At 45.7% G+C, this 23,555-nt stretch overlaps 1 protein-coding gene and 1 pseudogene across 6 annotated transcripts in view; one reads left to right on the forward strand and one right to left on the reverse strand.

Annotated features, from left to right (window-relative positions):
* The window catches only part of LOC129826471 (ras GTPase-activating-like protein IQGAP1), a 96,464-nt gene that overhangs the window by 59,431 nt on the left and 13,478 nt on the right, over positions 1 to 23,555 (forward strand). For 4 of the 6 annotated variants that reach the window (XR_008755039.1, XM_055887233.1, XM_055887235.1 and 1 more), the window contains 20 exons: positions 1,324 to 1,411; positions 1,565 to 1,728; positions 1,912 to 2,072; positions 5,748 to 5,872; positions 6,806 to 6,969; positions 14,072 to 14,162; positions 14,329 to 14,496; positions 14,759 to 14,904; positions 15,109 to 15,279; positions 15,441 to 15,524; positions 15,673 to 15,744; positions 15,862 to 15,931; positions 16,104 to 16,312; positions 16,611 to 16,754; positions 16,849 to 17,012; positions 17,285 to 17,509; positions 18,179 to 18,319; positions 18,754 to 18,838; positions 19,079 to 19,311; positions 22,969 to 23,101. Coding sequence is in view for 5 of the 6 variants with exons in the window: in XM_055887233.1 (XP_055743208.1) it covers positions 1,324 to 1,411; positions 1,565 to 1,728; positions 1,912 to 2,072; positions 5,748 to 5,872; positions 6,806 to 6,969; positions 14,072 to 14,162; positions 14,329 to 14,496; positions 14,759 to 14,904; positions 15,109 to 15,279; positions 15,441 to 15,524; positions 15,673 to 15,744; positions 15,862 to 15,931; positions 16,104 to 16,312; positions 16,611 to 16,754; positions 16,849 to 17,012; positions 17,285 to 17,509; positions 18,179 to 18,319; positions 18,754 to 18,838; positions 19,079 to 19,311; positions 22,969 to 23,101 (2,838 nt within the window). In the remaining variant the exon portion in view is untranslated. The remainder of the gene's footprint in view (positions 1 to 1,323; positions 1,412 to 1,564; positions 1,729 to 1,911; positions 2,073 to 5,747; positions 5,873 to 6,805; positions 6,970 to 14,071; positions 14,163 to 14,328; positions 14,497 to 14,758; positions 14,905 to 15,108; positions 15,280 to 15,440; positions 15,525 to 15,672; positions 15,745 to 15,861; positions 15,932 to 16,103; positions 16,313 to 16,610; positions 16,755 to 16,848; positions 17,013 to 17,284; positions 17,510 to 18,178; positions 18,320 to 18,753; positions 18,839 to 19,078; positions 19,312 to 22,968; positions 23,102 to 23,555) is intronic. The other 2 variants (XM_055887234.1, XM_055887237.1) reach the window with 1 other exon arrangement.
* On the reverse strand, positions 11,115 to 12,855 carry LOC129826472 (proteinase-activated receptor 3-like; annotated as a pseudogene).

Raw genomic sequence — 23,555 nt, forward strand, 5'->3', positions numbered from 1 at the left:
CCTATGGGCTAGGCTACATGATGTTTGCGACTATCATTTGAAAAACTCGCACAAAAAAGACATGCTCTGTTTCTTGCCTTACTGCACACAAGCTGGGCATCATTCACGAGATATAGCCTATCACTTGTGAATGATATATATTAATATTGTCAGACTATTCTTAATTTAATTTTGTCTTTACATATATTATTTAGTATATGTGTGAAATAAGTTTTGATTTAGAATGGACCATTATCATGCACGTGTCTCGGAACAGGGGCAGGGTAAAAAAAAAACATGTCATCTATGCACTTAAATAGCAAATGGAGGACGCTTTTCCCGTTCATTATTCACGCCAGCCAGGTAGGCTATACTCCTGTTGCAAAGCAATGTGCTTAATACACTGCTCACAAAAAATAAAGGGAACACTTAAACAACACAATGTAACTCCAAGTCAATCACACTTCTGTGAAATCAAACTGTCCACTTAGGAAGCAACACTGATTGACAATAAATTTCACATGCTGTTGTGCAAATGGAATAGACAAAAGGTGGAAATTATAGGCAATTAGCAAGACACCCCCAAAAAAGGAGTGATTCTGCAGGTGGTGACCACAGACCACTTCTCAGTTTCTATGCTTCCTGGCTGATGTTTTGGTCACTTTTGAATGCTGGCGGTGCTCTCACTCTAGTGGTAGCATGAGACGGAGTCTACAACCCACACAAGTGGCTCAGGTAGTGCAGTTCATCCAGGATGGCACATCAATGCGAGCTGTGGCAAAAAGGTTTGCTGTGTCTGTCAGCGTAGTGTCCAGAGCATGGAGGCGCTACCAGGAGACAGGCCAGTACATCAGGAGACGTGGAGGAGGCCGTAGGAGGGCAACAACCCAGCAGCAGGACCGCTACCTCCGCCTTTGTGCAAGGAGGTGCACTGCCAGCGCCCTGCAAAATGAAACACATTTGCATTGATGTCAGAGTGATTAGAGGGACAATAGAGTGCTGAGTACCAGGCAGTTAGCAAGTTTGGTAGGCTACTAATGACCAGCAGCAGCATCAGAGCTTAGAGAAGCCTAGTTATCGTGACTAAACGGACATGTGGAATTTGACTGCGTCATGACTCGAGACCGCCGGTGTGGCGGTAATACGGTCACCATAACAGCCCTAGTAAGGGGATATAAGGTATCCCATAAAAATAAGTGAGAATGCCTACACACTGTGTGTTTGCCTTTAAGAGCATAAGATGGCAGTCTTAATTCATTGATGCAAGTTGCATTAGTGTTACAGAACACAGAATTTTCTATTGAATTGAACTTGTCACCCAAACACTTTCTCTGTGGACCTCAGGACGATGGAGGTGCAGTGATGCTGGAGAGGGAGGAGATTCAGAGGGTGGTCATATCCTGTAACGACTTTGCTGAGGCAGAGAAACGAAGTAAGCACCCCTCACCCTCATCACTCATTTTGTAATATTCCCCAGTGTTTCAAAGTTCAGTGTTGGTACTATAAGTATGTATGTGGGTGTATGTCTTTGCCCCTATAGTACAGTTAATATGAAAATGTTGAGTATGATATTTTTGCTACGCAGAACTGGAGGCCATTACAGCGATCAACTCGGCCATTCGTCATGGAGTAGCAGCAGAGACTATAGAGGAGCTGATAAACCCAGAGGCCCAGCTCCCCATAGTCTACCAGACTGCTGCCAACCTCTACCAGACCGAACTGTTCAGCCTGCAGATACAAGGAGCAAAGGTGACACACGCACAAACACAGAGACATTACTCTTTTCTTATTTTAAGCTATAATATAATGTTGTACAGTTGTGGTTGCTGGTTGTCACACCCTAGCTAGGTTGGCCGGTGGGCAGACAGTTGTGCGTGTGTGTCTGGTTGTATGTCCAGTAAATGATCACTAATCTCTGGTTGTATCTAACAGGCAGGCCTGGGGCATGAGGAGCTGTCTGTTGCAGTGGAGATGCTGTCTGCGGTGGCCGTGCTCAACGAGGTACTGGACACCAAGGACCCCCAGGCTGTCACTGAACAGCTTTCTGACTCTCCTCTGGGCTTCAGCAACATGGACCACGACAACCTGCACAGGTAGCTACCAACACCAACACCACAACCTGCACAGGTAGATAACACCACCACCACCACAACCTGCACAGGTAGATAACACCACCACCATCACAACCTGCACAGGTAGATAACACCACCACCATCACAACCTGCACAGGTAGATAACACCACCACCATCACAACCTGCACAGGTAGATAACACCACCACCATCACAACCTGCACAGGTAGATAACACCACCACCATCACAACCTGCACAGGTAGATAACACCACCAACACCATCACAACCTGCACAGGTAGATAACACCACCAACACCATCACAACCTGCACAGGTAGATAACATCACCACCACCATCACAACCTGCACAGGTAGATAACACCACCACCATCACAACCTGCACAGGTAGATAACATCACCACCACCATCACAACCTGCACAGGTAGATAACATCGCCACCACCATCACAACCTGCACAGGTAGATAACATCGCCACCACCATCACAACCTGCACAGGTAGATAACATCGCCACCACCATCACAACCTGCACAGGTAGATAACAACACCACCACCATCACAACCTGCACAGGTAGATAACATCACCACCACCATCACAACCTGCACAGGTAGATAACATCACCACCACCATCACAACCTGCACAGGTAGATAACATCACCACCACCATCACGACCTGCACAGGTAGATAACACCACCACCACCATCACGACCTGCACAGGTAGATAACACCACCACCACCATCACGACCTGCACAGGTAGCTAACACCACCACCACCATCACGACCTGCACAGGTAGCTAACACCACCACCACCATCACGACCTGCACAGGTAGATAACATCACCAACACCATCACGACCTGCACAGGTAGATAACATCACCAACACCATCACGACCTGCACAGGTAGATAACATCACCACCACCATCACGACCTGCACAGGTAGATAACATCACCACCACCATCACGACCTGCACAGGTAGATAACATCACCACCACCATCACGACCTGCACAGGTAGATAACATCACCACCACCATCACGACCTGCACAGGTAGCTAACACCATCACCACCACAACCTGCACATGTAGCTAACACCACCACCACAACCTGCACAGGTAGATAACACCACCACCACCATCACGACCTGCACAGGTAGCTAACACCACCACCACCATCACGACCTGCACAGGTAGCTAACACCACCACCACCATCACGACCTGCACAGGTAGATAACATCACCACCACCATCACAACCTGCACAGGTAGATAACATCACCACCACCATCACAACCTGCACAGGTAGATAACATCACCACCACCATCACAACCTGCACAGGTAGCTAACACCACCACCACCATCACGACCTGCACAGGTAGCTAACACCACCACCACCATCACGACCTGCACAGGTAGCTAACATCACCACCACCATCACGACCTGCACAGGTAGCTAACACCACCACCACCATCACGACCTGCACAGGTAGCTAACACCACCACCACCATCACGACCTGCACAGGTAGCTAACACCACCACCACCATCACGACCTGCACAGGTAGCTAACACCACCACCACCATCACGACCTGCACAGGTAGCTAACACCACCACCACCATCACGACCTGCACAGGTAGCTAACATCACCACCACCATCACGACCTGCACAGGTAGCTAACATCACCACCACCATCACGACCTGCACAGGTAGCTAACATCACCACCACCATCACGACCTGCACAGGTAGCTAACATCACCACCACCATCACGACCTGCACAGGTAGCTAACATCACCACCACCATCACGACCTGCACAGGTAGCTAACATCACCACCACCATCACGACCTGCACAGGTAGCTAACACCATCACCACCACCATCACGACCTGCACAGGTAGCTAACACCATCACCACCACCATCACGACCTGCACAGGTAGCTAACACCATCACCACCACCATCACGACCTGCACAGGTAGCTAACACCATCACCACCACCATCACGACCTGCACATGTAGCTAACACCACCACCACCACCACCACCACCACAACCTGCACATGTAGGTCAAATCACCACCCCCACCATCACAACCTGCACATGTAGCTAACATCACCACCACCATCACAACCTGCACAGGTAGCTAACATCACCACCACCATCACAACCTGCACATGTAGCTAACATCACCACCACAACCTGCACATGTAGCTAACACCACCACCACAACCTGCACAGGTAGATAACACCACCATCAGAACCTGCACAGGTAGCTAACACCACCATCACAACCTGCACCGGTAGCTAACACCACCAACACCATCACAACCTGCACAGGTAGCTAACACCACCATCACAACCTGCACCGGTAGCTAACACCACCAACACCATCACGACCTGCACAGGTAGCTAACACCACCAACACCATCACGACCTGCACAGGTAGCTAACACCATCACGACCTGCATAGGTAGCTATCACCATCACGACCTGCATAGGTAGCCATCACCATCACGACCTGCACAGGTAGCTAACACCACCATCACGACCTGCACAGGTAGCTAACACCATCATCACGACCTGCACAGGTAGCTAACACCATCATCACGACCTGCACAGGTAGCTAACACCACCACCATCACGACCTGCACAAGTAGCTAACACCACCACCATCACGACCTGCACAGGTAGCTAACACCACCACCATCACGACCTGCACAGGTAGCTAACACCACCACCATCACGACCTGCACAGGTAGCTAACACCACCACCATCACGACCTGCACAGGTAGCTAACACCACCACCATCACGACCTGCACAGGTAGCTAACACCACCACCATCACGACCTGCACAGGTAGCTAACACCACCACCATCACGACCTGCACAGGTAGCTAACACCACCACCATCACGACCTGCACAGGTAGCTAACACCACCACCATCACGACCTGCACAGGTAGCTAACACCACCACCATCACGACCTGCACAGGTAGCTAACACCACCACCATCACGACCTGCACAGGTAGCTAACACCACCACCATCACGACCTGCACAGGTAGCTAACACCACCACCATCACGACCTGCACAGGTAGCTAACACCACCACCATCACGACCTGCACAGGTAGCTAACACCACCACCATCACGACCTGCACAGGTAGCTAACACCACCACCATCACGACCTGCACAGGTAGCTAACACCACCACCATCACGACCTGCACAGGTAGCTAACACCACCACCATCACGACCTGCACAGGTAGCTAACACCACCACCATCACGACCTGCACAGGTAGCTAACACCACCACCATCACGACCTGCACAGGTAGCTAACACCACCATCACACCCTGCACAGGTAGAGAACACCATCAACACCTTCACAACCTGCACAGGTAGCTAACACCACAACTATCTGTCATATCACAGGTAACCCCACAACCATGTCCCTCGAGAGGAAACTCTCCACAGCTCACCACAGTTGCACACAGATAACACCAAGAACTGTCTGTCTGCCTAATATGTAACCTCCCTTGGCCTTCCCCCCCCCCCCTCTCGCTGTCTCCTCTCCTCCTTTCCCCTCCCCCCTCCCACTCTCTCCTCTTGCCTCTTCCTCTTTTCCCCTCTACCCCTCTCACCACTCTCCATCCCCCTCTCCCCCTGTCTCTCAGGTACGCAGACACTCTGATCAGCCTCAGAGCTAACAGTCTGTCCCGCGGCCTGGAGTTCCTCACCTGGAATGATGTTCAGAAGACCATCGACACGGTCAATCTGCAGGTGCACGAGGAACACGAGCGTAGGTCACATCCTCTTAACTGGTTGCATCCCAAATGCAACCCTATTCCCTATTTAGACCAGGGCCCATAGGGGATAGGGTGCTAAATCCAACCATTTCACTATGGCTGGTAGAATAATCTGCAGTCTCAAATACATAAATCCACACACTATAAATCTGAAATTTACATGATGAAGTAGTACTGAGTTCAGTGTCATTATGGTTGTTCACCTGCTGCTTGGTGCAGTCAAACTCTCCCCTGACTGTCCAACTCTCCCCTGACTGTCCAACTCTCCCCTGACTGTCCAACTCTCCCCTGACTGTCCAACTCTCCCCTGACTGTCCAACTCTCCCCTGACTGTCCAACTCTCCCCTGACTGTCCAACTCTCCCCTGACTGTCCAACTCTCCCCTGACTGTCCAACTCTCCCCTGACTGTCCAACTCTCCCCTGACTGTCCAACTCTCCCCTGACTGTCCAACTCTCCCCTGACTGTCCAACTCTCCCCTGACTGTCCAACTCTCCCCTGACTGTCCAACTCTCCCCTGACTGTCCAACTCTCCCCTGACTGTCCAACTCTCCCCTGACTGTCCAACTCTCCCCTGACTGTCCAACTCTCCCCTGACTGTCCAACTCTCCCCTGACTGTCCAACTCTCCCCTGACTGTCCAACTCTCCCCTGACTGTCCAACTCTCCCCTGACTGTCCAACTCTCCCCTGACTGTCCAACTCTCCCCTGACTGTCCAACTCTCCCCTGACTGTCCAACTCTCCCCTGACTGTCCAACTCTCCCCTGACTGTCCAACTCTCCCCTGACTGTCCAACTCTCCCCTGACTGTCCAACTCTCCCCTGACTGTCCAACTCTCCCCTGACTGTCCAACTCTCCCCTGACTGTCCAACTCTCCCCTGACTGTCAATCTCACTACATGTGCTGTCTGTCTCATTCCCCCTCTAGGTATTATTGCTATATCTGAGATCAATGAGGCACTGAGCTATGGTGACCCTAACCAGACCCTCTCTGCTCTGCTCCTGCCCACGGCCAAACTGCAGGGAGTCAACCCAGCCACAGCCAAACACTACCACGACGTCCTGCAGAACACCAAGCTAATCATCTGCAAGGTATTATACTGCCAGCCATTAAGAGATCCTACACTGAGTGTACAAAACATGGATTGTGTATGTGTGCCACTCAGAGGGTGAATGTGCAAGACAAAAGATTTAAGTACCTTTGAATGGGGTATGGTAGTAGGTGCCAGGCTCACCGGTTTGTACGTCAAGAACTGCAATGCTGCTGGTTTTTTCACTCAACAGTTTCCCGTGTGTATCAAGAATGGTCCACCACCCAAAGGACATCCAGCCAACTTGACACAACTGTGGGAAGCATTGGAGTCAACATGGGCCAGCATCTCTGTGGAACGCTTTCAACACCTTGTAGAGTCCATGCCCGATGAATTGAGGCTTTTCTGAGAGCAACAGGGGACGTGCAACTCATTAGGAAGGTGTTCCTAATGTTTAGTACACTCCGTGTATATTCTCTCAAGAGCAGCGAAATCTTCATTCATTTCATGGACAGAGTGCTACTCAGAGGCTTGGGATCACAGCTGTCGATCAGATCTTACAGATCTAGGTTGCCCTATTCGCTATATAGTGTGTTATTTTGATCAGCGCCCAGTGCTCTGGTCAAAAGTAGCGCACTATATAGGAAATATGGTGCCATTTGGGACGCACTCTAGATCTGTAACCTTGACTTAATAAGAGGGAGGGCCTGAGACATGAATGAGATGGTCAGTGATTAATGGGAGCATGCTGTAAACCCTGCTCCTTCTATGATGTGTGATATCTACTTCTATCAATATGACCATTTTAAATATTCAGTAAAATGGGAATTAATTAACAAATGAATGTATGGGAATAGGCCTACATGAATACACTTAATTTGTACTGAAAGGGTATTATTTACAAGTTGTCATTGTGAACAAGACATAACAGTACATGAAGGTAACTTTGAAGTAGTCGTGTCCTTTTTGGCTCCAACACTGTCTGGTTTCTTAACATCCTCTGGGAGAATTGTTTTTGTCATCACTGTTGCCGCCAGCTGGCTTTTCAGGACATCCTTACTGATAAAGTACACAAATGAAACCATCAATACTAGAATGGACATGAACCTTCTATGACGGTATAAATGGTCAGCCATTTTGGTAAGGGAGTTGGTAAGCCATCAGTCAGCCAGTGCTGTGATAAGATATTGTGTAAAACAATGATTTTTAAGATTATCTGCACAGTATGTTTGTTAGCTAGCCAGCCAGCCAGACAGTTTAAGTGTAGGGATTCCACGCATTTTTCAAATGATCTGCCAATATGCCAACATTCCGTACAAACAATGCAGTGAATCCACAGCCATACACTGGCTCAAATCAGTTGATGATAGCAACAAGTACTGAATCATATTATAACACTTACAGCTTTCCAAGAAAGAGAAAATATGTTTACATAGATTGTAGACGCTATTTATACAGAAAATAGTTGGTAATATTTGACAGACTATGGGAGGCGCACAGTACTACATAGAGCCATGGTTACATGGAACTCTATTCCACATCAGGTAACTGATGCAAGCAGTAGAATCAGATTTGTTTAAACAGATAAAAATACACCTTATGGAACAGCGGGGACTGTGAAGAGAGACACATACACAGCAGGAGTTCAAACTGTAAAAGCCAGTAACTACATTTATATATAAAAATAGATTTTATCAAGAAAAACTATGCTACATTTTTATCTCCAGGACCCTCAGGATGACAAAGCGGCGCAAGATTGGTGAATATCTCAAACCAGTTGCCGTGATAAAAGTTTTGTTGTGCCCTCTCCTCAAACAATAGCATGGTATTGTAAATTGGACAGTGCAGTTAGATTAACAAGAATTTAAGCTTTCTGCACATATAAGACATGCATACAGTGGCTTGTGAAAGTTTTCACCTCCCTTGGCATTTTTCCTATTTTGTTGCCTTACAACCTGGAATTAAAATAGATTTTTGGGGGGTTGGTATCATTTGATTTACACAACATGCCTACCACTTTGAAGATGCAAAATATTTTTTCTTGTGAAACAAACAAGAAATAAGACAAAAAAACAGAGAACTTGAGCGTGCATAACTATTCACCCCCGCAAGTCAATACTTTGTAGAGCCAACTTTTGCAGTAATTACAGCTGCAAGTGTCTTGGGGTATGTCTCTATAAGCTTGGCACATCTAGACACTGGGATTTTTGCCCATTCTTCAAGGCAAAACTGCTCCAGCTCCTTCAAGTTGGATTGGTTCCGCTGGTGTACAGATTTTCAATTGGATTGAGGTCTTGGCTTTGACTAGGCCATTCCAAGACATTTTAAATGTTTCCTCTTGAACCACTCAAGTGTTGCTTTAGCAGTATGCTTAGGATCATTGTCCTGCTGGAAGGTGAACCTCTGTCCCAGTCTCAAATCTCTGGAAGACTGAAACAGGTTTCCCTCAAGAATTTCCCTGTATTTAGTGCCATCCATCATTACTTCAATTCTGACCAGTTTCCCAGTCCCTGCCAATGAAAAACATCCCCACAGCATGATGCTGCCTCAACCATGCTTCACTGTGGGGATGGTGTTCTCGGAGTGATGCGAGGTGTTGGGTTTGCGCCAGACATCGGGTTTTTCTTGATGGCCAAAAAGCTACATTTTAGTCTCATCTGACCAGAGTACCTTCTTCCATATGTTTGTGGAGTCTCCCACATGCCTTTTGGCGAACACCAAACTTTATTTTTTTCTGGCCACTCCAGAGCCCAGCTCTGGAGTGTACGGCTAAAAGTCCTCCTACGGACACATACTCCAATCTCCGCTGTGGAGCTTTGCAGCTCCTTCAGGGTTATCTTTGGTCTCTTTGTTGCTTCTCTGATTAATGCCCTCCTTGCCTGGTCTGTGAGTTTTGGTGGGCGACCCTCTTTTGTCAGGTTTGTTGTGGTGCCATATTATTTCCATTTTTTAATAATGGATTTAATGGTGCTCTGTGGGACGTTCAAAGTTTCTGATATTTTTTTATAACCTAACCCTGATCTATACTTCTCCACAACTTTGTCCCTGACCTGTTTGGAGTGCTCCTTTGTCTTCATGGTGCCGCTTGCTTGGTGGTGCCCCTTGCTTAGTGTTGTTGCAGTCTCTGGGGTTTTTCAGAACAGGTGTGTGTATATATACTGAGATCATGTGACACTTACATTGCACACAGATTGATTTTTTTAAACTAATTGTGACTTCTGAAGGTAATTGTTTGCACCAGACATGAAATCCAAGTAAAAATCAGTTTAAATTGCAGGTTGTAATGCAACAAAATAGGAAAAACACCAAGGAGGGTGAATACTTTTGCAAGGCACTGTATGTCCTGGAAAGTTGGCTGTTACTTACAATGTCATTCTAGTCACATTAGTGCACGTTAGCAGCAACCATCCCGTTCCTGTAGAGGCTATTAACTAGAACACTAACACTGATTGACATAGACTGTACTAGCCAAAGTGCCATTTTTCTGGTTAAAGTGTTTTACATATAATGCAGTGGATTTGCGATGATTACACAAACATTATATTAAGCAGGACATTCATACAAGCTTTACAGTCCAATTATAATCCAGAAGTAGTGTGAAATGCAGTCAGTCATAAGAATGCAAGAACCTGTTTACTGGGATTTCCCACCCAAAACCACTCTCTTTTCCTGGGATAAATAACTGCGAGAAACCGGTAAATTATAATAAAATATTTATATGAATAGCATAGCCTGAAATGGAACTGTTAAATTATATGCAATGTCTACATCTGGCTTCACTACAACCTCTGCATGATGAATCAACTCTTAGGGTGGGGACAGGCCCATCTCAGTATGGAGTGCAGTTCACAATGCATGTAGACCTATCATCTCATTATGGTCACTTTTTTTTTTTCTTGTGACAGGTAGGCCTACATTTGCTGCAGCATAACCTATACCGCAGTAATATAAAGACCGAATGCAACGTAACCTATACCACAGTAATATAAAGACCGAATGCAACGTAACCTATACCACAGTAATAGAAAGACCGAATGCAGCATAACCTATACCACAGTAATAGAAAGACTGAATGCAGCGTAACCTATACCACAGTAATAGAAAGACCGAATGCAGCGTAACCTATACCACAGTAATAGAAAGACCGAATGCGTGTCTAATTTATCACCTTGTTTTTTAATTAAATTTTTTTTTTATTGCAGCTGCAGTTTTAAAACAGTCTATCACTCGAATATCATTGCTTTAAATCGGCCTTCTTTCCAACACACGCGCACACACACACACAGAGTCTCTACACCGGAACAGCAAGTCTCTGAGGTGTCCTTCTGAGCGAAGCAAAGCATCGTCTGGAGGCAGTTGTCCTGGACATGAGCACACACAGGAATGGGTCCAGACAGCTGTGGAAGCAGCACAGACACACTTCAGCGCTGGAGTACACATACATCCCGTCCTCTCCACTGGTGGACAGCCTCACATAGTGGGCAATATGGAGGACGCCACTGGGAGCGAAACACACGGTGAAGATGAGGAAGACCAGTGTACTGACTCTGATGAAGGGTGTCCAGTCGAGGCCTGAGCGACCCAGGTGCCATACCACCGCCACATGGGTCCAGGCACAGGTCACAAATGGCACGAGGAACCCTAAACAGACCAGTGTCAGCCTGTAGGGCACCAGCAGGGCATGGGAATCCTCCTCCAGGGGCAGTATGTCATGGCCCATACGGGGCAGCAAGAAGCTCTGCCTCACCAGGAGTTCTGGTACCACAGCTGCTCCAAACAGGCCCCACATGTCCAGGCTTGCCCCCAGGGTCCAGGCCTTCTTGGGCAGCCGACTGTAGAGGAAGGGCCTCACCACGGGAGAGCAGGAGGAGCAGGTCAGAGAGGGCCAGGCTCAGGTAGAGGGCAGCCATGGAGTAGGACCTGGCCCGGAGCCTCAGGAAGGCCAGGTTAAAAGCGTTAGAGGGGATGCCCACTGCCATGGCCAGGAGATAGGCTGAGGGTCTGAGCCTGGTGCTGAGGAGCCCCGTGGTGTAGGCTGCTGCAGGGTCCTCCAGCCCAGGGGCCCCAGGGGACAGCGGGACCAGGCTGGGGGGCCCTGTCTCAGCTGTACAGTTGGACTCGTATCCCCTGCCATTGAATGTCTTTGGTTTCAACACATCTGGGACCGTTCTTTTTGTCTTGAGTTTCTCCTCTGTTTGCGGTAAAATAGGGGGAAGAATATTTCCATAGATTTTAATTCACGAGAGGTTTTACACTTTGCATACATAGTCATGAAACACAGTATAAAATGGAAATGTTGTTTTAAAGTTATCTGAAAATTCTGTTTAAAAAATGTATGATGATTTAGACTTCATTATACATGTGACCAAATGTGACAGTATACTGGGGGAAGAGTGAATCTCCATGTGTATATTGTCAAGCTGAAGACCTTCTGGCATAACATTTGGTTAGAGAAAACATGTCTTGTTTTCCTGTTTGAGGGGAAACGGAACCGTTCAACCCAGCCTAAAGAACTGACAATAAACAGCTTTATCAAGTGGATAAAAAGTCCCAAATGTAATATGAAATTCGAAGGTTAAGGTTCTTAGAGGTTCTATAAAATCCTAATGAGAAATGTAAAAAGAAAGTGACTTAACCATTGTCCTGGAGAGAGAGTTCTGCCAACAGACAGAAGAGTATCCCAGATAGTAGGTTTGCCATTTCTTTCTCCTATCTCTTCCACGTTATTATTCCAACTCAAAGCCCTCTAGTTCTTCAGTAGACCTGCTATAGCAGGGGTGTCAAACTCATTCCACGGAGGGCCTAGTGTCTGCAGGTTTTTGGTTTTTCCTTTCAATAAAGCCCTAGACAACCAGGTGTGGGGAGTTCCTAACTAATTAGTGATGTTAATTCATCAATCAAGTACAAGGGAGGAGCGAAAACCCGCAGACACTCGGCCCTCCGTGGAATGAGTTTGACACCTGTGTGCTATAGGCTTGTTGTCTACTAGCAGGATCAACCACTAGCAGGATCAACAACTAGCAGGATCAACTGGCCACCCAGACTGCTGGTTCACATGGTCAGACAGGCTACTGTACTGTAAGTCCACACTCCGATAGTGTTAACACTGAACCATCAGGCTGTATGCATTTTGTCCAGGCCTGAAACTGAATTCCTGATCTCTGTGTCAGCAGCTATTTGCTGATTCGGTGTAGTGGGAGGAGACATTCGTTGCAGCGGGAGGAGACACCCTAATAGTTTACAGTTCATTTCTCACTTTGTTTTTTTCCCTTAGTGTTCTATTATTCCATTCCCAGGAAGACCTTTGGCTGTTTCAATGTTATGGGTTTATTGTGCAAGTGTCTGTGACTGAAGACCTTCTTGACTAATGAAGATCTTCTTAACTAGCCTAATGTTACAGTAACAGGATTGACTGCATGTCCTAAAGCTATTCAGATACTGTACGGTCAGTGGGTAATTCTCAGGTCAAAATCAGCTCCACTTCATGGCAGAAACCAAGGGCATGTTTTCCCTTGACTTCCTTCCTGCCTTTTGTGTGGTTAGGGAGAATAAACGTTCAGTGAGGTTTTCTGCTATTTTAGGTGGTGTTTGAGCCCCCATGACCAATGTTGTGGACTGAGCTGAAGATGTTTTGGCCACTAACTAACAATCAGGGTTTTAACATTTTCCCTCAGGTCTTACCTGTGGACACAGAGGAAATGGTAGAGCTTCTTGTTCATGCTAGTGCTGTTTTCGTAGCTGTTAATATGCTTCATACCTGGGCTTCAAATACTTGAACAATCTTTACAAATAATTTATCTGTGCCTGTTTGAGCTTGCCTGGCTTAATAAACCAATAGAAAGACCCTGTCCATTTGGCCTGAAGTGCTCAAACTATTTTAAATTATTTTGTATTTGAACCCAGGTATGATATATTTAGCTGTTGCTTTGGAATGCCAACTGTACATGTGCTGTCTTGGATAGTGTTTGGAAAAAGAACATTCAGTTAAGGCTCAATCCTAACTTGAGATTTGTGGTCCTAACTCAAGCGCTAAAATTACAGCAAAGTTCTAATTATATGTGAACATCTCAAGCTAGAATTTGGCATTGCATTGTTTGTTTTTGTTCGTGAGGTCTACCACTCTGAAAAGCAGAGATTGACTCAGTATGTGTCTGTGACTCCAGAGCTCGGGGGATGAGTCTGCTGTGCTGTGGCTCAACCAGATCCAAGAAGGCGTACACACAGCCAACCAAGATGAAGAGGAAGCTCTCACATGTAGGCACACCATGCTCACTCACAACCACATGCTCTAAACCATCAACAAATATGTTCTTAGAAGTTCTTCACCATTCAAATGTCCTAACTCCAGCCACTGGATAAGAGTGTCTGCTAAATTACCAAAATGTCATAACTGTTCCTTTGTGTGTTTCATCTGTGGCAGTGGCTGGAGCAGTGGCAGACATCAACAGGGAGGTTGTAGCGGGAGACTCCCAAATCACCCTGCAGGCCCTCCAATCACCCCTGCCAGGGCTGAGAGGGGTTCTGTCTGAGTGTGCAGACACCTACCAGACACAGCTGGGCCAGCGCCAGGACCTCAACGTTACTACTGGTAACCTGGCATACAATCTGCTTTATAAATCAGTGTATTACTCATTTGTACGCCTACACCTACAATGTAACAGACTAAATAAGCATTTATGGATGTTTGTTCTCTCATCAAGACACTTTCTCTCACACAATTCAAGACATTACCCTCCCAACTTGTCTTAACGTGTAACGTCAAATGCTGGAGATTAGGATGGTCTCAGGTTAGGATTCATCCCTATATAGGATTCCTCCCTAAATATATGACATGTTGTTTCCTCTGCAAGCAGGCAGCAGTGACAGTGTGTGGGTGAAACACCAGATCAAGGGAGGTTATGACTACTACTACAACCTGGAGAACAGAGAGGGGACCTGGGAGGAGCCAGAGGACTTCACACACAACAGCACACAGCTCAGCAGAGAGGAAATACAGGTACATACACACCTGCTTGTATGTTGGAGAAATACCTTTCTACATTATAATTGATGAAAATATGTTACTTAAAACGTTGGGACAATGTACAAATAACATTCTCATACTAAATTACACTTTACCATAGACCACGTAACATATTGTAAGTCATGTATAATACATTACAACACTAGAAGAGTATTCATGTGTGTGTTCCCTGGTCAGAGTGTGGTTGGAAGTGTGACAGCGGAGTATAACAGGGAGCAGTTATGGTTGGCCAACGAGGCCCTAGTAACTCAGCTACAGGCTCGGGTTAGAGGTTACCTGGTGAGGAGAGCTCACGCCCAGAGACTGGACTTCCTACGACAACAAGAACCACACGTGGTCCGACTACAGGTACTATACTGTGTCATATGTTCTACACCGACCGGTTTATTAAGTCAAACACAAATGTAATATCTACAGTTAATATTCACGTACTGCTTTTGTAGTTAACTCAAAAATACTGAAATGGACAGAGCTGGTTCAGGTTTTGATTTCCTCATGTTTATATATAGGCCTCCTGGAAGGGCTATAAACAGAGGAAGATATACAAAGACAGAATTAATGTGCTACAAAGCAACGTGGGGACTGTCGTCAAGGTAATGTGTTTTGGGGCTGTGAGCCTTATTGGAAAGAGAGAACATTAGTTTGAAATGGTGAGAAAGCAAGTGTCAATTTTCAGGAGACTCATCTCAAATTAAAACACAGTTTCCCATTGCTGACATTGTTGTATTCCTCCTGGTCCAGCTTCAGTCGTTCGTTAAAATGTGGAGAGCCAAAAGTAAATACTCTCAAAGACTGCAGTATTTCAAAGACCATGTGAGTAACAAAGCACCTACAAATGAGGAGTTATGTAATGTATTCATATTATATCATATTATTCGTCAGTGATATTTGCTGAAGCTTGATTACCTTCTGTCTTGTTTGTATGTTCAGGAGAAAGACATAGTGAAGATCCAGGCTTTCCTCAAGGCTAACAAAGCCAGAGACGATTACAGAACACTCAGTGAGTTCAGACAGCATTTAATACGTCACACATTTTTAAAGAAGTCACAGTTTCAGACAGAGAATGAACTACCTGAACCTCTCCGATACAATTACAATGTTCATTTGTTTATCTTTTTAATGTTTTTATGTTTGTCTGTGTCCGTCTTTCTCTTTTTGTGTCTGCCCTGTAGCCGGGGCTCAGGACCCTCCTCTGTCGGTGGTGCGTAAGTTTGTACACCTGCTGGAGCAGAGCAGCCTGGACCTACTGGAAGAACAGGAAGTGACACGGCTTAGGGAGGAAGTGGTCACTAAGATCCGCTCCAATCAGCAGATGGAGAAAGACCTCAACCTGATGGACATTAAGATTGGCCTGCTAGTCAAGAACAGGATCACCCTACAGGTGACATTTTATAGTTTAACACACCGAGGGAACATGACTGACAAAACAATGCTTTTCAACACAACTGAGAAACTGCTTATTCCCAACAGTCCTGCTACAGTTCCCAGAGCCATTCCCCTTATGCTGCTGATAACAACTGTTTCTGGAGATAGCGCTAAGTCTACAATAGTCATAGGCCTGCTCAGATACTTGGATAATGCATTCCTCTTCCCTGTCTTTCTTAAAGTTATCACTGATCAAACACAACTGGATAGGTGAGCAGGGCTTTTTTCATGCTGCCTACGGTCCATCTTTCCAGGATGTGGTTTCCCATAGTAAGAAGCTGACGGTGAAGAAGAGTAAAGAAGAGCTGGCTGCAGGGGACAGGCAGGGCATCAAGGCACTGAGCAAAGACAAGAGGAAGAAACTAGAGGCTTACCAGCACCTCTTCTACCTGCTGCAGGTGAGTTCGAAACACAGAACACACTAAGACACGCGCACACATTCACACACACACATACACACTCTTTTACCTCGATCTCATCTCCTCTCTACAGACCAACCCTTCGTACCTGGCCAAGTTGATCTTCCAGATGCCCCAGAACAAGTCTACTAAGTTCATGGACACAGTGATCTTCACCCTGTATAACTACGCCTCCAACCAGAGAGAGGAGTACCTGCTGCTCAAACTCTTCAAGACTGCTCTGGAGGAGGAGATCAAGTGAGTGGAACTTTCACCTGTCCCAAACCTCCCTTATATAGTTACTACAGATGGTCTAGCCTGGGTGCCATTATTTCTTTGCACTCATGATAAGGCAACGATGTACAGTAGCACTGAGTGCAACAGACAGTAATCCACGTTCCCTCTTACTTCATAACTCAAGGATCCTCTCCAATCATATACAGTATTATATATAAATTGTCTGATGTTTCCTGAATATAAAGGAATAATATGGTTGCATGATAAAATGTGTCTCTCTTGCTCTCCCTCAGGTCCAAGGTGGATCAGATCCAGGACATCGTGACTGGGAACCCCACGGTCATCAAGATGGTGGTGAGCTTCAACCGTGGAGCCCGTGGTCACAACACGCTGAGGCAGCTGCTGGCACCTGTGGTCAAGGAGATCATCGAGGACAAGGGCCTGGGCATCAACACCAACCCTGTGGAAGTGTACAAGGCTTGGGTCAACCAGCTGGAGACCAACACTGGAGAGGCCAGGTGGGGTACACACACAGACAGTGGTGAAAAAAACTTTAAAGTACTACTTAAATAGTTTTTTGGGGTGTCTGTACTTTACTATTTATATTTTTGCCAACTTTTACTTCATTACATTCCTAAAGAAAATGTCAATTGTTGACAACTTTTTTACTCCATACATTTTCCCTGACAACCCAAAGTACTGCTGAAATTCACGCACTTATCAAGAGAACACGTGGTCATCCCTACTGCCTATGTTCTGGCGGACTCACTAAACACAAATGCATATTTTGTAAATAATGTCTGAGTGTTGGAGTGTGACCCTGGCTATCCATACATTTTTAAAAACAAGAACATGGTGCCGTCCACTCTGCTTACTGTAAGGAATTTGAAATGATTTATACTTTTACTTTTGATACTTAAGTATATTTTAATAATTAAATTTACTTTTGATACTGAAGTATATTTTAAACCAAATACTTTTACTCAAATAGTATTTTACTGGGTGACTTTTACTTTTACTTGAGTAACTTTCTATTAAGGTATCTAAACTTTTACTCAAGTATGAAAATTGCATACTTCTTCCACCACTGCACACACACATACAATCACACACACACACACACATAGACAACATGCGTACACTCACACAAACATACACTGACCTCAATGTTGTCCTACCTCTCTCAGTAAACTGCCTTACGAGGTGACCCCGGACCAGGCCATGTCACACGAGGAAGTACGTGCCAAGCTGGAGTCCTCCAGTCAGGCGCTGCGGACAGCCACAGACAAAGTGCTCAACTCCATCGTGTCGTCACTGGACAACATCCCGTAAGTCTAAGGCCTGGTTGGAATTCTTAAAAAATGCGTCCTTTTTCCTTTCCTGCCCTGGTCAAAAGTTGTGTACTACAAAGGACATAGTGTTCCATTTGGGAGGCAACCTCAGTGGTGTGTTAGTGGAAGGGTAGACAAAACAGTGCTTAGAGAGGCCAGAGGGTTACAACCCATCCATGTTACATAGCTACTGGTTTAGACAACTGTTGAATCCCCACTCTGCAGTGCTCAGTATACTCCACAGGGGGGCACCACAGTGTTATTTTATACAACAGACCAAAATACACCCCTCATTTTCTGAAATGGTCATGGTCCCCTGCATTTTATGTTGATGCACCCCATCATTTGTGTATCAATTCACTATGTTGTGTATATTTTTAATGCATGCTGGTTTCACATCTTGTCCATGTTTTTTGTTGTTGTGCATGTAGCTATGGCATGAGGTACGTTGCAAAGGTCCTGAAAAATTCACTTCATGAAAAGTTCCCAGATGCTACAGAGGATGAGTTGTTGAAGGTACAAGGCTTTAAGTATTACATCTCATGAATGTTCTCTCTTTTGCCATTCACACACCTTTCATTCATGTTGCTGATATTGGTTAGGTAATATCAAGTTCCTTTAGTGTTCACTGACACTGTCGTCCCCATGCAAATATTCAGCATCTCCAGTTTGTACTGATTAATACAGGTCTTTATGACAGCCCTTTGTGATGCCATGAAGCTATATTTAACTGTGTGTGTGTGTGTCGGCTGTCAGATTGTAGGGAACCTGCTGTACTACCGCTACATGAACCCAGCCATAGTGGCTCCAGACGGCTTCGACATCATAGACATGTCAGCCGGAGGTCAGCTCCACTCTGACCAGCGTCGTAACCTGGGCTCCGTGGCAAAGATGCTGCAGCATGCCGCCGCCAACAAGCTGTTCGAGGGAGAGAATGCCCACATGACCCCCATGAACAACTACATCTCCCAGACCTACCAGAAGTTCAGGTGAGAGTAATAACTCCCAAGCCTCTTGGCTGAGGTTCAGTTAAGATGGGTCTGGGAGTTGTAGTTTTCTATCTGCAGGCCCGTTCCGAGATAAAAAAAAAAAAAGTGCTTATTCACAAGGGTTGGCCTTTGTCTGCGCTATGTGCTGCGCAGACTGTTTACTGCAGCACTTTATCGATATTTATTTGATCTATAAATTCCATCATCTCCAAGCTGTGCATCCGATCCTTATTATGGAAAGATGTGTGAACCTCTGTAGTGCCTGGCTCAGGCCGACGCTCGTGAACAAACAGAACCGCTCCCCCAAAAGAGCTGTTGGCTAGCAGACCTCTGTAGGACTAAAACTGTCACCATGTTTTTAAATGTTACATTCACTCCGAGTAGAACTGCTCCTGAGACTGCCATGTATAGAGGAATGTGCCATCTAATAAAGCAGAAGGGGATGAGATAAGAAAAAGAGCGGGCTTTACAGATAAACGCTTGGGAGTTCAGGGCAGGGTTAAGTTGACATGGGAGCAGAGGTGAGCCAGGAGAAAGAGGAAGTGTCTTTGTGTGAAATTGCAGTGTCAGCAAGGAAGATGGTGTGGGTAATGTGTCTTCGCTAAAACTCAATCACACACGCACACACACACACACAGAGCGAGAGAGGGACAAAGGGTTGTGTTCCCTGAATTCTCTGCCCCGACCTCCTACAGCATTGACTTATCTTTACTGGAAATCAGTTCGAACTCCAGCCACTATTAAAATAGCAAAGACTAAACCCTAATTCAACAGGATATGTTTTGTCTTTAAAGGGAAATTCTGCCACTTTTCAACCTCACTCAGTATCTTCAACACCATGCTAGTCTCTACATACAGTGCTGCTTGAAAGTATGTGAATCCTACAGGGCTGGTCATTCTTTTGCTATAAAATATTAAAATAAACATAAAATCCTAAACTCCAATCTAAACTCCAATTTTTAATAAATACATTCCAAGTAAATGACAGACACAAAAAAATTATATATTTTCTTTATTTAACAGAAACTTTGATGTGTGCAAAAATGTGAACCCCTTCAGTCAGTAGCTTGTGGCACCTCCATTAGCAGCGATAACTTGGAGTAAATGTCTCCTATAGCCAGTAATCAATCTCTGACACCTGTTTCGAGGGATTTTTTCCCACTCCTCCTTCCAGAACTCAGCTAATTGACTGAGGTTTGAGGGGTGTCTGGCATGAACTGCCCGCTTCAGGTCCTGCCACAGCATCTCTATTGGATTTAGGTCTGGACTTTGACTTGGCCAATCCAAAACACAAATGTTCTTTCTCCGGAGCCATTCTTTGGTAGATTTGCTTGAACGATTTGGGTCGTTGTCTTGTTGGAAGACCCATTTTGACTGATGGCCTGACGTTCTGTTTAAGAATCTCCTGGTATATCTTAGAATTCATAGTTCCCTTAATGATGTGGAGTCATCCAAGTCCAGAGGAGGAAAAGCAGCCCCAGATCTTGACATTCCCACCACCATGCTTGACTGTTGGGATAAGGCTATTTTTGCCAAACATAGCAGTGTTGATTGTGACCAAAAAAGGTAAATTTTGGACTCATCGGTCCAGAAAATGGACTTCCAGAAACCTTTAGGTTTGTCCAGGTGGTCTCTGGCAAAGTTAAGACGGGCAGTTTGGTTCTTTTTTGACAGCAGAGGCTTCTTCCTAGCAACCCTCCCATGAATTGCATTTTGATTCAGTGTTCTTCTTATTGTTGAAGCATGCACAGTTACCTGAGATGCAGCAAGGGAGGTCTGCAAATCTCTAGATGTTATGTTTGGGTTGGCTTTTACCTGATTTATTATTGCTCTTGGGGATATTTTGGAAGATCATCCACTGCTAGGCTGAGTTGCTGTCATGTTAAATGCTCTCCATTTGTAAATGATTTGCCTCACAGTAGGCTGATGGAGCTCAAATCTTTTTGAGATGATTTTATAGCCTTCCCCAGACTGATGTGCTCCCACTACCCTCGTCCTGATGTCCTCTGAGCTCTCCTTTCCTCGCCGCATGGTGTGCTTTGCATTCACATGGATGGGTAAACACCAAACTGACCAGGTTTCTTATCTCTATTTATCAGAGTCCCGTCCAAACTCTTTCCTAAAGATCTCTCCTTTGATTGGTTCATTTGGTACCCAATTATTTACCCACCTGATTCTATTTACCTACTTGATTTAACCAATGCAACTTGGGGTTCACTTATTTTTGCACCAGCACCAATTCCTTTTTAATTTTGTTTTTCTACTACACACATGATTTCCTCTACACTAACATATGGTATTGGTAAATATAAACCTGTTATGTCAGATCAAAAATACTTGTTTTGATTAAATTAAGATTTCATGGAAAAACTTAATAAATCTGTAATTGCACAAGGTGTTCACATACTTTCAAGCAGCACTGTATGTGAAAACGGCCTTAATGTTTTTGTTTATTGGCTAGATATCACAAATCTTTGATAATACACTACATGACCAATAGTATGTGGACACCTGCTCATCGAAGAGTCTCCTTCCAAAATCATAAGCATTAACATGGTAAGGTTTGGCACTGATGTTGGAGGATTAGGCCTGTCTCGCAGTTGGGGGTTCCAATTCATCCCAAAGGTGTTCGATGGAGTTGAGGTCAGGGCTCTGTGCAGGCCAGTCAAGTTCTTCCACACTGATCTCGAGAAAAAAACATTTCTGTATGGACCTCACTCTGTGCACGGGGGCATTGTCATGCCGAAACAGGAAAGGGCCTTCCCCAAACTGTTGCCACAAAGTTGGAAGCACAGAATCGTCTAGAATGCCATTGTATGCTGTAGCGTAAAGATTTCCCTTCACTGGAATTAAGGGGCCTAGCCCGAATCATGAAAAACAGCCCCAGACCATTATTCCTCCTCCATCAGACTTTACAGTTGGCACTATGCATTCGGGCAGGTAGTGTTTTAATGGCATCAGCCAAACCCAGATTTGTCTGTCGGACTGCCAGATGGTGAACAGTGATTCATCACTCCAGAGTCCAATGGCGGTGAGATTTACACCACTCCAGCTGACGCTAGGCATCATTGCACATGGTGTTCTTAGGCGTGTGTGCGGATGCTCGGCCATGGAAACCCATTTCATGAAGCTACCGACGAACAGTTATTTTGCTGGCGTTGCAGCCAGAAGCAGTTTGGAACTCAGTACTGAGTGTTGCAACCAAGGACAGACGATTTTTACACGCTCCAGCACTCGGCGGTCTAGTTCTGTGAGCTTGAGTGGCCTACCACTTCACGGCTGAGCCGTTGTTGTTCCTAGACGTTTCAACTTCACAATAACAGCACTTAAAGCTTCCCGGGGCAGCTCTAGCAGGGCAGAAATTTGACGAACTGACTTGTTGGAAAGGTGGCATCCTATGATGGTGTCACGTTGAAAGTCACTGAGCTCTTCAATAGGCCATTCTATTGCCAATGTTTGTCTATGGAGATTGCATGGCTGTGTGCTCGATTTTATACACCTGTCAGCAACGGGTGTGGCTAAAATAGTCGATTCCACATACTTTTGTATAAATAGTGTATCTTCAGAGATGATGAATGATTTTACTACTACCCATTTGTCCAGTAATCTTCCTGGTGAGGTAAAAAACCAACAGAATACTTTGATCCCATCTTTCAGGGTGTTTTTCCAGGCGGCGTGTGACGTTCCTGAGCCGGAGGAGAAGTTTAACGTGGATGAGTACTCTGACATGGTGACTCTGTGCAAGCCTGTCATCTACATCTCTATAGATGAGATCATCAACACACATTCGGTAAACCCAGACTATCTGTACATCCCAAATGGCACCCTATTCCCTTTATAGTGCACTACATTTGGCCAGAGCGCTATGGGCCCTGGTTAAAAGTAGTGCCCTATATAGGGAATAAATGCAATTTGGGATGAGATCTTGGACTCTCTCTCCTTTTCTTTCCCTCTCTCTTCTAGTCTCTCACTTCCCATCTCTCTCTCCTTTTCCTTCCCACTCTCTTCTAGTCTCCCACTTCCCATCTCTCTCTCTCTCTCCTTTTCCTTCCCACTCTCTTCTAGTCTCCCACTTCCCATCTCTCTCTCTCTCTCCTTTTCCTTCCCACTCTCTTCTAGTCTCCCACTTCCCATCTCTCTCTCCTTTTCCTTCCCACTCTCTTCTATTCTCCCACTTCCCATCTCTCTCTCTCTCTCTCCTTTTCCTTCCCACTCTCTTCTATTCTCCCACTTCCCATCTCTCT

The sequence above is a fragment of the Salvelinus fontinalis genome, chromosome 28, assembly GCF_029448725.1.
Source record: "Salvelinus fontinalis isolate EN_2023a chromosome 28, ASM2944872v1, whole genome shotgun sequence".
Classification (NCBI taxonomy): Eukaryota; Metazoa; Chordata; class Actinopteri; order Salmoniformes; family Salmonidae; genus Salvelinus; species Salvelinus fontinalis.